Source organism: Trifolium pratense, linkage group LG1 (genome assembly GCF_020283565.1).
Source record: "Trifolium pratense cultivar HEN17-A07 linkage group LG1, ARS_RC_1.1, whole genome shotgun sequence".
NCBI classification, from domain to species: Eukaryota; Viridiplantae; Streptophyta; class Magnoliopsida; order Fabales; family Fabaceae; genus Trifolium; species Trifolium pratense.
Window position 1 is genome coordinate 151,808 of NC_060059.1, and position 16,166 is coordinate 167,973.

Here is a 16,166-nt window from a genome sequence, read left to right on the forward strand (position 1 = left end):
TTCCATATAAAGAAATTTTTTATTACAAAAGTTAAACACTACAATTTTCAATGTGTTGACTTTTCAAATTTTCATAAAAAATCTATTAAAACTTACTATTTAAAGTCTTAAAAGTGCCCCCAAGGACACTCGTTAGCATATGCCTATTTATTAATGAATAATTTTCACTCTAAAATTTTGTTGGTATCCAATTTTACAAGCAATAACTCAAAGTAAATTATTGATGATTTCAAATCACTTGACATATATACGTAGAGTATTATTTTAATGCATGTAATTTAATTTTTTGATTATCAAATTAGTTCTTATTATGACTTAAATTTTAATATGTAATATAATTTTTATATTTAATTTATATATTATAATTTTTTTTAACGACCCACCCAAAATCATATTCAATATACAAAAGCATGCGAGTTGTACCAAATTTTTTCAATCAAACATTTCTTTAATAAAAATTATTAATATTATTATTTGAGTACCATTGTTGATTCTCTATATGAAGAAGAATATGTTTGTTAACTCATTGTAAAACGAGAGAATTATGAAAGAAAGAAGAATAAATATTGTGGTTGAGTCATGACGCATCACTTTCTCCACACAACTCTTGGGTGGTATTCTTCAATTTTTAACTATGGTTTTTGTTTTTCTTTCTTACTTTTCATATATTTCTTGGGTGCATAAATTTTAAAGGATGATAAAGATAAATTACATTTTAATAAGAGTTATTCAAACCTTTGTAATGTACAATACTGGCAGCAACTCAGCAAGCATATCTCCCTCTATAAGAGATACTAAGATAAAAAAAATCATATGAATGTACCAATGATCCACAAAAAATAAAAAATTCCTACATATAATTAGAACATTAAGATCAAGGAGAAAGCTAAAAAATTCTTTGAAGCATAATTTTTTTATTCTTTTAAAAGAATTTAGGATTAATTAAATTAAATTGCCATCTTAGTCATACAAAACAATAATAAGGAGATTAGAGTATATAATTAAGATAAAGATAGAGAGAATTTGAGAGATACAATTTATTTAATTTAAGGGTAAAATACGTAGTAGTTTATTTGTTTCTTCACTTGGTTGTTTCCTCTCAATCTAGTTTAATTTAATGTATGTATTGTGGCAACTGGGACCCACAATTCACATTATTATTATAAATGAAAAATACATATACATTTTACATCCACTTCCAGGGTTATTATCAAGTTACTATACCATCCCACTTCCCACCAATTTTTCAACATGCTATTTTCAATGCAACCTACTAGCCTCACTTGACGAGAATTCTCTATGTAATATACCCGAAATGATGTGTTGAAGCAATAATATTATTGTTAGAACTTTGTACAAATGAATCGAGAAGCTATCATAAGATTCAGAACAAAAAATTTTGCTTCTTACTTGCCTCTCATAACGCCAAAATAAACATAACCATTGAGAATCTTTTATGCATATACTCGTGACAACTATACATCATGAAAGAGTCTCCTTATCTGGTCAACTGTTGCAGGCATTGTCGTTGCTGGGCAGCGCTTATACTGTAATGAGCAAAAATACACCCAGTAAACTAAGAATTAGATGGGAAAGAAAGCAGAAGTGCCAAGTGGTGGTATCAATTGATTAGAGCATCCACAATAGAGATACTCATTTTTTAGTACTTAACTGTACCCCACGTATACACATCACCCTTTGGAACTCTTATGTCCAATCTTTGACTGATAAACCTTCATCCTAGATCTAGTCCATCCCAAATGGGTCGAGTATAATGAAAATCCTAGATATACAATATTAATATGACAGAAGGAGTTAACGTTGTCACTGGCTTTCAATTAAAAGGGTGATCCCGAACATTTTTTCATGTACAAGCACAACTAAATCCACATAAGTTACTGTCAAATTTATTTACAAACATTTCCCTCTTAAAAGAAGTTTCATATATCCAAAAAATATTAATTGTTACAGTATATCTTAATGAAATTCCCACGGTATTACTCAAACTTGTAAAACAGAAACAGCAGTTTGAATTTCAATAACTTCAGTCAACAATCAAGGCAAATATGGGTTCATGAAAGTAAACTGATTGGCATTATATTTAATTTAAGTTATTTCCTTTCAGTGTCAAAGTTAAGGTGTCTAGAGCTCTCACCTGAGTAACAAACTTGAATATACAAGCATAGCAGAAGACGAAGCCTGAAACTGTAATTACAGATGGATTTACGCGTTTCTGCAAGCACAAGGGGCAAATTGTTCTATCTGGCGGTAACTGTACCCCTTCTTTGGCTACCTGCTCATATTACATAGAGATCCACACACAGATCCTTTAGGAAGTGAACCGGCACAACTTTTTGAATTAATTGGAAATTTTTAATTACTTGATCCACTAGATCACAGAGCGGATGCAAGTCTGGCGATGTATACTATGTGGTGAAAAGAAGCTTTTACAGTGAATATTTGAATTCTTAATTCTCTTATCATGACCAAAATAGTGAAGTGAGAGTAGGGATGCAAGAGGTGGAGAAATGCTTAAAATTTGTCTCTTTACCTTCGGTGGAGGAGGATATACCGTTGGAGCTGACATTCTTTCCTCAGCAGACTGATACCACCATTCCATCATCTCATCTATATAGGATCACATTGATAATTGTTGGAAGTTGTGGGATTTTAGATAAAAGGAGAGAAAATAATAAGAACTTTGAATATTGTTGATAATAGCTTAATAATAACTTGATACCAAAGACTAAACATTAATCCCTATTTATAGGGATACATAGACTCAATTCAAGAACAAATCATAATAGTAATAAGTAATATAAAATTTAATCTAAGAGACACTCTAAGATTATAAACTAATAGTGTTATTGGTTATGCTCCTAGGTTAAGTGTAAATAAAGCTGACATATTTAACAGCACATAACAGACAGGCATAATTAGGACCCTTGGACAGAACAAGAAGTCAAGCTTCAGATAAATCAAACCCCAATGCAATGAAATTTAAGGTTTTAATATTAAAAGGGATAGCCATCTTACTTTAAAGAAGAACACTGCTGCAATCAAACCAGTTTGTGCATAGTCAAGTACAGTGTATGTACAGCTGAGCAATGCTCCCTGCAATGTCTGCATTATGAAATACATTATATCATAATAAAGTAATTCATGGGGATAAAGTGAAGCATAAACAGACATAGAATCATACAAAAGGAAAGTTTCACCATAACAAGGTTTGTATTTCTTTTATCCGCATTGCCATGCATGATGGTAACAGATTGCAAATACTTATATACAAAAGGAAAGTTTCACCATTTTAACCTGTATAGCCTGACATAAAAGGAAAGGAAAGCAAAGGAAAGATAAAATCATCACGGTGATAAAAGAAATAAAAACCTTTATCCATTGAGGACCACGGAGTCTCTCACGTTCACTGCTACGTATCTTAGAAATTCTAGAAGAGGCATCCATCTATTTTGACATGAAAGGAAAAGTCAATTATATGAAAATGAAAAAAAATGGTAAATTAGAAAGTTCTTAATCAACAAAAAATCTCACAAGTTGCTTCAATTATTTATTTGAGATTCAACAAGAGAACGAGTTCCATGACAACTTGATGAAAACAGGTGTGGATTTGTTTGTATACTCATGGCATTTGAAACAAAGTTTGGTACTCGTGGAAGGGTCGGGCATTAAATTAGCAACAACTGCAAACATTGACTAATATGTCAAGATATTTTATTACAAAGTTCCACTCGTTAACTGCTTTAACACACCCACAAACTGACAAATGCCCAACACAACAGCACTCAACAACCAATGAAGAGCATTTTTAAATGATAACAACAATGGCATATTTCAAAAGTTATTTAACTACATTTGGACTGGAAGTCTAGGTTGACAAGCCGCCAATACATGCACAGCTTGGGACTTTTGATATTTTTGGCGTCAAAGAACCAAATTAGAAAGGTAAAACATAGTAAATAAAAACTACACATGTCATAGATTCAGCTATATTTTTTGTAAATAATAGGCAAAATAATGAAGACTTCTCCAAATTCAATACACTAAATGTTTACCAGCTCTTGCCCAGTAGCTCAGCACACATTAATTCCAAGTGTGTGCAGTGCTAGTGAGTAGTACCCAGTAGCATCCATAGGTATAACATCTGGTATGCGAATTGGAAGCCTGCTTGTAAATATAGACAGTCAGAAATGTTCAGACTTCCAAGTATAATTGAGAGATAGAATCAGGTAAACTGAACAAACATGAAGAAAACCAGTAACTCTTAAAAACTAACTGGATTTACATTTTTGTCAACCAAAAAAAAAAGTGGATTTACATTTATCTGAAAAATTGCTTGCAATCGAAATAAAGATAAATGTAAACAAATGAAGATACAAATAATCCAAAGTCTCGGAAACCTGAATTTCACGCACATACCCTCATACCAGCATGTAACAAGGGGTAACAAAATCTGAAAATTTTCTGAAATCTCTTTGTGATGCGTGTTGTAACAGAGACACAGGAATCCAAGGTTGACGTGGACAGCAAAGAATCTTGTTCAAAATCATATGATTTGTTTCCATCTCCCCAAACTACCCACTAAACATCTGCTAGCTTTTCAGTTAGCTTATAGCTTAATTTTACCAAATAGGCTCATTGTTGTGCGAATTATTTTATTGTTTTACGCTAGAATTACGAAGTAGTTTTATGATAAAAAAAAATGAAGCACCAGATAATGAATACTAATTTTCATTGTACCCAAAAAAAAAAAAGAATACTATTTTTCATTAATTATTTAATTACAAAAGATATTTACGAAAATTTGAGAATTACAAAAGATATTTACGAAAGTTTGAGATAGAGTAGCCTGTACACTTGGTATTTTTTTCTATAACCGCTAAATAAATCACATGTCATTGAGGGGAGATTGATGTATCTAGATAATTTTTTAATTGCACTGAACAATCTGATGATTCAAACGTCCGATGGCTCTCTCGATGAAGAAGAATCTGCATTGTAATTCCAAAGAATCTTAAGTTCACCTCTTATACATCCCAAAGTTACAGCGACTCCTGTCAATTTAATTTTGCAATAATTGGGTGTTAGACAAGCTAAACGATAAGAACCATTACTTATTATTACTTATCTAATCTAAAACACGAGAATAGTTACCTAGTGTACATGGAACAAGGTAGAGAAGTGCAGGTTGTCCATGACCATTCATCATATATAGTCCCAAATATGTAAAGAATAGGCCTAAACAGGAAACACATCCTCTATGAGAACCTTAAAGCATAGCAGGTTGTACAAATATATCACAGCCTAAATAAATGACCAATCAACATGGAAGATTCAAAAAGTCATAAATTAGCAGCATTGTACACGAACCAGTTGAATTAATACAACTAAATCAAGCAAAAGACAAACTTTTATGTAGACAAACCATACATAAGATGTGTGTACAAGTCATGAATAACATACACATCATAGTCAAGAATAAAAATCAGTGCATTACAACTGCAAAAGAACTTACCAAAGCCATAGCCAATTATCAACCAAAAAAAGTATCCATTAAAGATCCCCTTCTTATTATCTTTGTCGAATCTGAGACCATCAAAAGTCATTAAAAACAAAACAACTTGTCTAATACACATTGAAATAAAAAACCAAACATAATTACTAACAAAATATATTTTATGATATGAAATCACCATGATTATGCAAGAATCATCAATCTAAAAGACAAAAAGGCTTGAAAGTTCTCAAATAATTGATTATCTTTTGAAATTGATCTTAAATATATGTGAATTGGGATCTAGATCACAAATTCGACAATCTATATCACATGCTCTGACTCATTTCATATTAGAGAATTTTCTCCTGAAGATTTTGGGAGGAATTGTGAATTGGGATCATATTTCCTTTAATTTCCTATCCCCAACTTACCCAATTGGGATCATATGTTGTATTTGGTATTATGAACTTGTAGTATGAGATTTCACTATAGTTAAATGGTAATTTTATGTTATTCTCGACGTGTGATGTGAGGAGATGTGGTGGTGTTCTTATTGTTGTGGGCCTCTTATAGATCTGCAAAGAGACTCACAAATTTTTGTTTAGACTATACAACAATATCAATATGACGTGATTTTCAGGATTCATTACCCCTTTAAGTAGTAGCTCATTTCCCAACCATCATCCCTTATTATTTTGCTTGCATTTTTCATGTAGAACAAATACAGATGAATAATTAACATTGTCATTTTTGTTATCATTATCATGTAATCATAACTAGTAAAAATATATTTTCCAAATTTATAATTATAACAAGTGCATCTATTTCATATACTCGTACCTAATAAAATTGTATCCAAGAGTCCTTTAAATTCCGCTTACAACAGTTAGATCCTTTAAGTTTTTTAGGTAACAAATATGTCCTTTAAGTTCTAACTTGTTGCACCGTTACCCTTCAAGTTACCTTGGTGCATTGTGGCCGTTAACGTTGACTTGCACCATGTTTGATATTTTGATGAAAAAGACACATATGTTGGAGGAGATTAACCGGAAGGGTAATGGTGCAACAAATTAGAAACTTAAAAGACCTAACTGTTACAAACGTGAAACTTGAAGGACCTTTAGATACATTTAGCCAACTTTATAAATCACAAAACTCTCGCTAGGGACAGTCAGAAGTAACAAATACATAAACTTTAAAATCAAAAGAAAATATTATCAATGTATATTTTCATGTTTTCATATCTTCCACATAAGTTGTTGAATAAATAAAGAGATTCAATACCTGCGAGTAAAGCAAACAAGCAAACCAGGAAATAGAATATCTCCAAATCCAATCATATCATATCCACCCCAAGGATCTCTAGGACGGGGACATCTCAAAAGCATAGGAATTGCTTCACCACCTGCCTTGTCGCCACGAGCAACCTAGAAAAGAAAAGGTATAACTATAAGATACATGTTTTCTCTGGTGTAATAAATAAATTATATTAGAGAGAGAACACACAATAAATATTTAGAAAGAACTATAAAAAGTTTAATTTTGCATTGAGAATGAAAAATAAAAACTAAAAACACAATTTAAATATTTATAGCAAGGTGAAAGATAAATATCAAATAAAAGATATAAGAAATGAAAGGAATGAAACACCGTAAATTAAGGTATATACTTCGAGAATTTACAACATAGATTCAAAATGGAATCCAATTAAGAGAACTATGCAAATGAAAAACAAGACTTACTGTGATCATAACACTCTTTTGGAATATCACCGGGGATATGAATACCCAAAATATGTCATATACAAATGCACAACAAAGGAGTACAGTTGCAACCTATGGTATCAAATCCATAAGAAAATGATCATAAATGTTATAACTAATGTGAGAACAAAACGAGTAATGAATTGAAGTTATAAACACAAGGATCCTAAATGGATACCTTAATATTAGGCAAGCGAGCCAATTGCAATACTGTTATCATTAAACAGATACCCTGTAAAGAATAATGTCGTATTTCAAGCAAACTATATAAAATAAAATGTATAAATAACTCATCAATGGTGAATGGTAATAATCATTATTGAGACATCATATCACTTTTCAGTGCACTGCAGCATGAAGCTCGATATGGAATCTAACAACATAGGAATATAATATTGTCACTGACAATATTATATTTGTCACAAACGGTACACAGTCATAAGGATTATGTATTTATGTTGCAAAAAATATGCATGCTTTTGCATATGCTGATAAGTGAATTTGTATATATGTAGATAAAAAGGTTCAAAGTATGGAAAAACATTTTCTAGGGGAATATTAACTCATCAACAAAGGTAGTCATAAACTAGAAATCAATGCAACTTATACCTTTATTTATGAAAACCAATTTCACGTATCAATTATTCAATTAGAGTGATTCAACGACATTTTATAGCAAAAAATATTGAATATCATATAGTAGGCATTATGAACAATATGTTATAAAGTTTGTCCCTTTGACTTAACATTTTAGTATAGAACTGACACTTACAAGAACATCTTGGCCAAACCATGAAAATGATTCTCGTCGTGTAGCAGCCCATAATACCGCAAATGTCACAGAGAATATCAATACTGCTAGTGAGAAAATAGAATTCTCCCCAAACAAAGGTAATTTCACAGTCTTCTTACCAAAATTGGGACGTATTCTGATCACATATTTTAAAAATAAATGAGAATTTTACAAACACGTAACATGCATAAATATCACTAATTTTACTTACTATGAGAGGGAATAATACATCTATTGTACCTTAAAGCGAGGGTTACAATACAATTATGCATCCCCTAAAAATGGAAAAAAAAATAATTAATTAATGAAAAGGGGAGTTAAGCAGATAAGGAAAACTAAAGCTCAGATGTATTGAAAAGACTTTCGATATGTTTTTTTATAGTAAAACAAAATTTTATTCGAATACATAAAGTAGATAAGTAGTAAACAAACATAAGACTGTAGTGAAATTTTTCATTCTCCATCTATGTGAAAGTGTGAAACATTAATTCCCTTGAAACTAGTAATAATAAATAATCAGGTTTGTACACTAGAAGTAAATTTGGTTGGATTAGTTGTCTGGTTGATTGTTAAGGGCCATGTCACTCACCACTATCTCTCTCCCCTCAATTGGAGATGAAAATTATTTATGTACGGTGATTTGTTGTTGTTTATGGAGTCATTGCCCATTTGTGGTACTGAAAGAGAGCTTAGATGTTTAACTTATTGTATTCACCAAATTCAATCACTTTCACCTAATTGAATTGAAATTTTTTATCTTTAGCTCAAATGTTTAATTGGCAAGGGAGTAGCCATGTTATAACATCTCATTTCCATTCGCAATCTAGTATGGATTGTTATTTTGGTTATGTATGTTGATGACAATGATGATACATGTATTTATTTGTGCTCATATGCCCTTTCGAGCTCCATACACTACTTCTCAAATACATACAAACATTGTGGGTTATGAAATCCATCAAAACCAATATAATATAATTTGAATGGTATATGACTGTATGTTTATTGAGTTAGTATTGTACACTTGTAGTTTTTCTTGTTACGGTGATTTGATCATAGACGACAATATGGAATCAATATCTTGAGCAAACCATGAAATACATAAAAACACGCCCTCCCTCCCTCTCTCTCTCTCTCTCTCTCTCTCTCTCTCTATTTTTACTCAAAGAAAAACTCAATATATGATGTTTTTGATGATTCTTAATCGCATACACACACACACATGATAAAAAGCATGGACCAAAAGTCATGACGAAAAATGTCAGGGAGTAAAACTTGCTGAAATTTTTTAGAGAGCCAAAAAATAAAATTTCAACTATTTATAATGACCAAAAATTTATATCACCCTAGAAAGAAAATGTTGGGTATTTTTGTCCACTGTAAAAGGTATAGGTTACTAACTTGCACCTTTATGATTTTAGGTTGTGTGTGTGACTGTGTGTAGTTAGTTTGTTAGCATAATCAAGAATAAAGTTAACGAAAACGAGCTACCTTACCTCCACACCACCGATGCAAAAAAGTACAATCAGAATCCAGATAAACCAAGATGACATGAAGAAGAACAACAACACAAGAAACGTGGAAGCCGTAATGACAAAAATGACAGCGCCCTTTGTATCTATATTAACAATTTCATTTTCAGAATCATCTGTTGCTTTTTCAGCAGTGGAAGATCCCTACCAATAGAAATAAAACATAAATGTATAAACTCATTTGTTTGAAGATGTACTAGTAAAAGAACTGATAAATTTGTAATCATTAAATAAGATAAACAGAATATGAGAAAAAGTATTGGTTGGTGAACCATAGCTTTAGCTAAAGTTCTAACAATAACTGAATGCAAATATCAATGTCTAATCATATATAAATCAATCAAAGATAAAATGAAATGCAAAGTAGCATTCATGCTAAGATCAGTTTGTGATTAGAAATTATCAATTTAACTATTATTAAAAATATTAGTTTAATGAAAGTAAAATGTACATCGGGATATATCAAATAATTTTATGGTCACTTACTCACTTCATAACATATTTAAGAAAATATCATGAACTGACCTTGGGAGACAGTTCATTATAGCGTTCATCTAACTTATCAGGTGCAGTGATGTCAGCCCATAATGCAGCGCATATTACTGTTCCGACGGACATCAACCACAAAAATCCAACAGAGAAATCTATAAGTGGACGAACTGGAGCATATAGTAGAACTTCCACTGCAATTGACAATTCATAATTAACCATCTATAAAATCATGTGAAAATATGCATCTTAGAGAGATATATATTACGATTTTTTATAAAACCTAATATTTCCCTTCTAATTTATTTATTCAAAGAATTTATTGAGAATGCATGAGGTGCATGCACATATTTATATGGAAGAGATAACCCAACCAAAAACATATTTTCGTAAAAATAACACCTTGTAATAGTACTAGTTTGGTGATCTTAGTACTCACTTAATTTTAATTCATTGTAGAGTACTATAAAATGAGGAAACATCAGAAGTCCACAATATAGTATAAAATAACATTTAGGTATAACGTATTTTGACAGGAAAGTTGATCACTACAAGTGAAATTACTTGAATTAGCACAACCACAAAGAACGGAATTGAAAAAACACACTGAGTTTTTATGTATCAAGTCCTCTGATTATAATCACTACTTCATTGACTATCTAAAAGACACATAATAATGATTTGTTTTTCCTATATATAAGAAGTGATCCTCATTTTATACCATAAATGAATTTGGGTCAATCAAATAATATATTCACATGATATATACGCTTCAACAAAGTGGGTTCACTCCTATTCCTATATAGTTATTGTTATGGTTAAAATAATTATAAGTTGAGACTGCAAAATAATAATATACTCCATAATAAATTGAAACAAAACAACACATAAACAAGAATTATAGTTTTAGAAATTGAAATCCTAACCTTTCTTTCCAGACTTCAAAGAATTGTAAAGAGTATCTACCAGTGTGAGTGTTATTTCAACAACCGGAATTGAAATGGTTATCTTTTCGGTAGTATCAGTGGGGCAATCCATCTCAAGGAGCTCTGAGAGAAAAAAAAAAAAGGAATAGATTTTGGAGAAATAGAATGATGTAAAATCTTAAATGAGTAAAAGAAGTAGATGCAATTGCAGGAAATAGAATTTAAAATTAGTGAACAATAGCAATGAGAGTGGATTTAGTGGTTCATTTATTGATTGATGTTTTAGTTATAATGAAGCTCGTTAAAGAGAGTTGTGGGGGGTGATAATGGTATGTATATAACATGCAGGAAGGAATAGATTTGAGTGAAAAGAATTGCATTGCATGTATGTATGGATGGATGGAGAAGTTACGGTCAGTTATCATCAACATGGCAGTAGCACCGGCTGACTGTGCGAATGTAGCTTTAGTTGTGAAGTCACAAGTACCACGAACGCAAACAGCAACTGAACCAGATAACTGCAATGAACGAACATAAAGAGACGATCATCATGGATAATCACATTGATTGGAATTGGAATATATATATATATAATAAATAATAATGACAATGATAATATGATAGGTTTCCTTCCATTCCATTCCATTCCAAACGTAGTAAGTAGTAGTACCTTTGAAGTTGAAAGGGAACAACAGTCTTCAGGAATAGAAGAAACAAGAGGAGTTTTGATAGATTGATCGGCGTCCTTAGGTATAACAGACCCAAATCTTGCAGTCATAGCATTAAGCATGTCACCTTCTTTACCATCAACCCAATTCTTCACCTTCACCTGCAACAAATCAATTCAATTCAAATGTGCATCATTATCATTAATTAATAATTAGTGATGAAATGCAAATGCAAAGGAAGGAAAATTAATTAATTACCAATTGCGTGTCATGACCGCATGAGGCATTGTCATAAGCATATGTTGTCGCGAACACGGAAGAGAGAATCAGAAGAAGAATGGTCGCCGCCAATTGGGAAGAACAAGAATACGAAAACCACGGCATAATTGTTATTTATTCAATTCCGGCGAAGCCAATTACAAATTAGAAACAAAAATCATCATATAGTAATAGTAACGAATGAATGAATTGTGGATTTGGTGTTTTGTTTCCCTCTTTTTTCCAACGGATTGGAGACAGAGATGCCATTTGTTAGCTTTGCTCCCTCTCGTCTTATCAAACGCCAAAAATTCCTAAACAACCTCACGTTCATTATTCAATCAATTATATCCCCAACTAGCAGGACACCCGTGCGTCCGCACGCCGCTCCTCACGGTAAAAAAAAATAGAAAAAGAACAATGGTAAAACCATCACAAAAAAATTTTAGGTCTCCGTATTAATTTAGGAATATAAATATAGATAATGTAGAAATTATGAAAAAAAAAATAGGCTACCTTATTAATATATTAGTAAAAACATAGGTGTTGAAAAATCACAAAAAAAACTTATGTCCATGTATTAATATATGAGTATAAATATAGTCTCGTAAAAATTATTAAAAAATAGGCAATCATATTAAAATGTTAGTGAAAATATAGGATAAGTCTCGCCACAGTCATCAAAATAATTAGGTCATCGTATTAAATATGAGTATAATCAGAAAAATTGTAAAAAAAATAGACAACTTAATTTTTATTTTATTTTTGTTTCAAACAACTTAATTAATATATAATTAAAAGTACAAGTCCCGTAGAAACCACACAAACAAAAAAGTTTCCATATTAATATATGAGTTTAAATATAGGTCCCGCAGATGTTATAAAAGAATGGGCAAATTTATTAATATGAGTAAAACACATAGGTCCCCATATACCAAAAAAAAACACATAGGTCCCCAGAAATCACACAAAAGATTAGGATCTCGTATTAATATATAATTATAAATATAGGTCTAAAAAAAATAGTAAAAAATTGAAAACTTCACTTGATAACATAAAATAGTAATTTATTGGGAAGTAGATTAAAAGATTAAAAAAATAGAAAGATATAATATTTGGTAAAAAAATAGAAAAAGAACAATGGTAAAACTATCACAAAAAAACCTTATGTCTCCGTATTAATATTTGAATATAAATGATAATGTAGAAATTATGAAAAAATAGGTTACCTTAGTAATATATTAGTAAAAACACAGGCCTTGTAAAAACCACCAAAAATTAGGTCTCTGTATTAAATATATGAGTATAAATATATCCTTTTAAAATTATTAAAAATAGGTAACCTTGTTAATGTTAGTGAAAATATAGGTCTCACAAAAATCATCAAAATAATTAGGTCACCGTATTAAATATGAGTATAACCCGTAAAATTGTAAAACAAAATAGGCAACTTAATTAATATATAAATAAAAGTATAAGCCCCGTATAAATCACAAAAAAAAAAGTTTCCATATTAATATATGAGTATTTTATAGGTTCCGTATATGTTATAAAAGAACGGACAAACGTATTAATCGTATTAATATGAGTAAAAAACATAGGTCCCGCATAAACCACATAGAAGACCAGGTTATCGTATATTAATATATGAGTATAAATTTAAGTTATCAAAAAATAGTTAAAAATTGTAAATTTTATTAATAAGAGTAAAAACATAGGCCCTGCGTACGTGTATGATATAAACTGTTGTTGTTTTGTTTGGCACGCCTTGTGTCAATCAGGACTCATTATTAATAATAAAATTCATTTTAGTTTGTTCAAAAAAAAAACACAGGCACCGCAAAAATCACACAAAAGATTATATCCTTCTGTTAATGCATGAGTATAAATATATGTCAAGAATGAGCAACCTTATTAATATATTAATAAAAAAAATATGGCTCGTAAAAATGAACAAAATAATGAGGTCCTTGTATTAATATTTGATCTAGTATAACCCGTAAAATTATAAAAAAATAAACAACTTTATTAATATATGATTAAAATTATAAGTCTCGTACAAATAAAAAAAAAGGTTATCTTATTAATTGATGAGTATAAATATATAAAGTCCTACATAAATTATTAAAGAACATGAAATCTTATTAATAAGAGGAAAAACATATGCCACTTTTTGCTTTTTCATAGCTGCCCCACAACAACAACATAGTAAACCCTACTTTTTGCTTTTTATTCTTGTTCATCTTTCAATGAGGGGTGATTTTGGATCAATTTTTATCTAAAATCACCCCTTTTTGATTGTTTTATATTTTTTTTATTTAAATAAGTGATTTTTCACACATTCTTATGTTTCATTTGAGTTTTCTTTTGTTGTTCTTGTCTGATGTTGTTTTAATCCCGTCTTAGTGCAGAGTTTTTTTGTCTTGAGTTCGCGTCTTGGTACGGTGTCCGGTTTAATTCCGTTGTAGTACAATGTTTGTTTTGTTCAGATTTGCAGATTTGCTCCGATTCAGATTCAGTGCAGATTCACACGTACTCTACTTACTTGAATAAATGAATATTGTTTGTTGTTAGTCTAAAAAAAAAAGAAAAACATAGGTCCCGTAGAATTCACACGAAAGATTATGTCCCCATATTAATATATGACTATAACTTGTAAAATTATAAAAAAAAATAAACAACTTTACTAATATATGAGTAAAAATATAAGACCCGTAGATATATCCAAAAAAATTAGGTTCCCGTATTAATTTGAATATAACCCGTAAAATTATTTAAAAAAAATAGGCAACATAATATTTTAGTCCTTTTTTTTTCTCCAATAATTTTCTTCCGCATAGAAAAATCTCATAAGAATGAAAGTCATATCTTTCTTATTAGGAGAATGTTAACTTGTGCCCTTAAGGCACATGTTAAGGAAACAAAAATAGAAATTATTAAATGCTACTTTGTGTATTTTGACTTTTGAAGCATTAAATTTCTTGTATCATTAAATGTTGAATTTCTATTTTGGTATATCTTAACATGTGCCCTTAGGGCACATGTTAACAAGACCCTTCTTATTATATCTTTCTTGTGTGATTTGTTTATGGTTTTGTTTCTCTGACTCTTTGTAAACTTTTGTAGTCTACCTCGGTACGTCTTGTGTTGGGAAGGTTTTCTATGTTAATATATCTCATTTTGGTTTGTTAAAAAAAATATTAGTCCTTATATCAAAAACAAAAAATCTTTAAATAAAAAACTTCTAAAAAATGTCATTTATTTTTCAACTATTTTCAACTTTGTATTTAATTTTTACTGTTTTTTTTTTTAAACTAAATGTATCATTCACGCGCAACTGTAGAGAATAATCCTCTTGAGGTAACTGACAATTTTTATTATTTTTGTCTCACCATTTTTTTACGAGAGTTTTTCAGTTTTTCTCCCACCATATTCTTGTATTAAATTAATTAAATTTATTGAGTTGACCTACAAATTGAAAATTAACTTAATTAAATATTGGATTGAAGTCCATAAATCAAGTTGAGTGAATCTAAAATAACGAAACATAAACAATAAATGATAAAATTACACTAAAGAAAGGGTTGAACTCAAATAAAATATCATAAATAAATGGAAACAACACCATGTACCTCTATATTGTAAAAAAAAAAACCATACATTTGTTGTCGTATTTTGTATAATGCACTTATGACGTTGAAATAAAGAATTTCATTGAATATCTCCTTTTATTTGTACATGAATTTTACTCTCTTATTATAAAAAAGAAAAAATAAATAAACACTTCCTCTTTCTTCTTCTAACTTAACTCATGTTGATTATATGTTGGTTCCAAAAATACTCTCTCCGGTCCTTTTTATAAGGAACACTTTGAAAAAATCACACATACCAATGAAACACATTTAACATAGTTATTTTCATTTAATCCTCTTATAAATTTAAATATATTCCATGTATACCCTTATTTAATTACTCTTTATTCAACTAACTTACTTATTTTTAAATTCTCTCTCATAATAAATAAGGGCATAAGTGAAATTGAACATTTAAAACATTTGAAAATTGGTCAAAGTTTCTTATAAAAAGGACCGGAGGGAGTATAACAAATTAATTCATATGACTTAGTGGTAAATCTAATAAAAATTGTAAGTAAAAGTTTAAGGGTTCGATTCCTACTAAGAATTTTTTTAGTATTCTTCTACTAACGTTTTTTAATAAAGAC

The 16,166-nt window shown here is 30.1% G+C and overlaps 2 protein-coding genes across 2 annotated transcripts; both read right to left on the reverse strand.

Annotated features, from left to right (window-relative positions):
- Positions 1 to 1,475: 1,475 nt before the first annotated feature.
- Positions 1,476 to 3,465, reverse strand: LOC123910523 (peroxisome biogenesis protein 12-like). The gene is made up of 5 exons (XM_045961667.1): positions 3,391 to 3,465; positions 3,037 to 3,123; positions 2,552 to 2,602; positions 2,156 to 2,293; positions 1,476 to 1,547 (listed from the first exon to the last, which is right to left on the reverse strand). Exons 1-5 carry the CDS (start codon positions 3,463 to 3,465, stop codon positions 1,476 to 1,478), a joined length of 423 nt encoding a protein of 140 aa, XP_045817623.1.
- A 1,315-nt stretch (positions 3,466 to 4,780) lies between these two features.
- Positions 4,781 to 12,268, reverse strand: LOC123923587 (signal peptide peptidase-like 5). The gene is made up of 14 exons (XM_045976283.1): positions 11,945 to 12,268; positions 11,689 to 11,847; positions 11,431 to 11,536; positions 11,019 to 11,141; positions 10,129 to 10,286; positions 9,568 to 9,747; positions 8,312 to 8,346; positions 8,051 to 8,207; positions 7,457 to 7,510; positions 7,258 to 7,350; positions 6,800 to 6,942; positions 5,534 to 5,604; positions 5,173 to 5,256; positions 4,781 to 5,072 (listed from the first exon to the last, which is right to left on the reverse strand). The coding sequence occupies exons 1-14, from the start codon at positions 12,068 to 12,070 to the stop codon at positions 4,975 to 4,977; spliced, it is 1,587 nt and encodes a 528-aa protein (XP_045832239.1). The 5' UTR covers positions 12,071 to 12,268; the 3' UTR covers positions 4,781 to 4,974.
- Positions 12,269 to 16,166: the final 3,898 nt, after the last annotated feature.

Coding starts and splice junctions, on each gene's coding strand:
- LOC123923587 (XM_045976283.1), bottom strand. CDS start 12,070: ATGCCGTGGTTTTCGTATTCTTGTTCTTCCCAATTGGCGGCGACCATT. Junction 8,347..9,567: donor TTTGCATCGGTGGTGTGGAG/GTAAGGTAGCTC, acceptor TTCCATTTTTAG/GGGATGCATAATTGTATTGT. Junction 5,257..5,533: donor GATAATTGGCTATGGCTTTG/GTAAGTTCTTTT, acceptor TTTCCTGTTTAG/GCCTATTCTTTACATATTTG.
- LOC123910523 (XM_045961667.1), bottom strand. CDS start 3,465: ATGGATGCCTCTTCTAGAATTTCTAAGATACGTAGCAGTGAACGTGAG. Junction 2,294..2,551: donor TATATCCTCCTCCACCGAAG/GTAAAGAGACAA, acceptor TAATATGAGCAG/GTAGCCAAAGAAGGGGTACA. Junction 1,548..2,155: donor TATTCAAGTTTGTTACTCAG/GTGAGAGCTCTA, acceptor TGCTCATTACAG/TATAAGCGCTGCCCAGCAAC.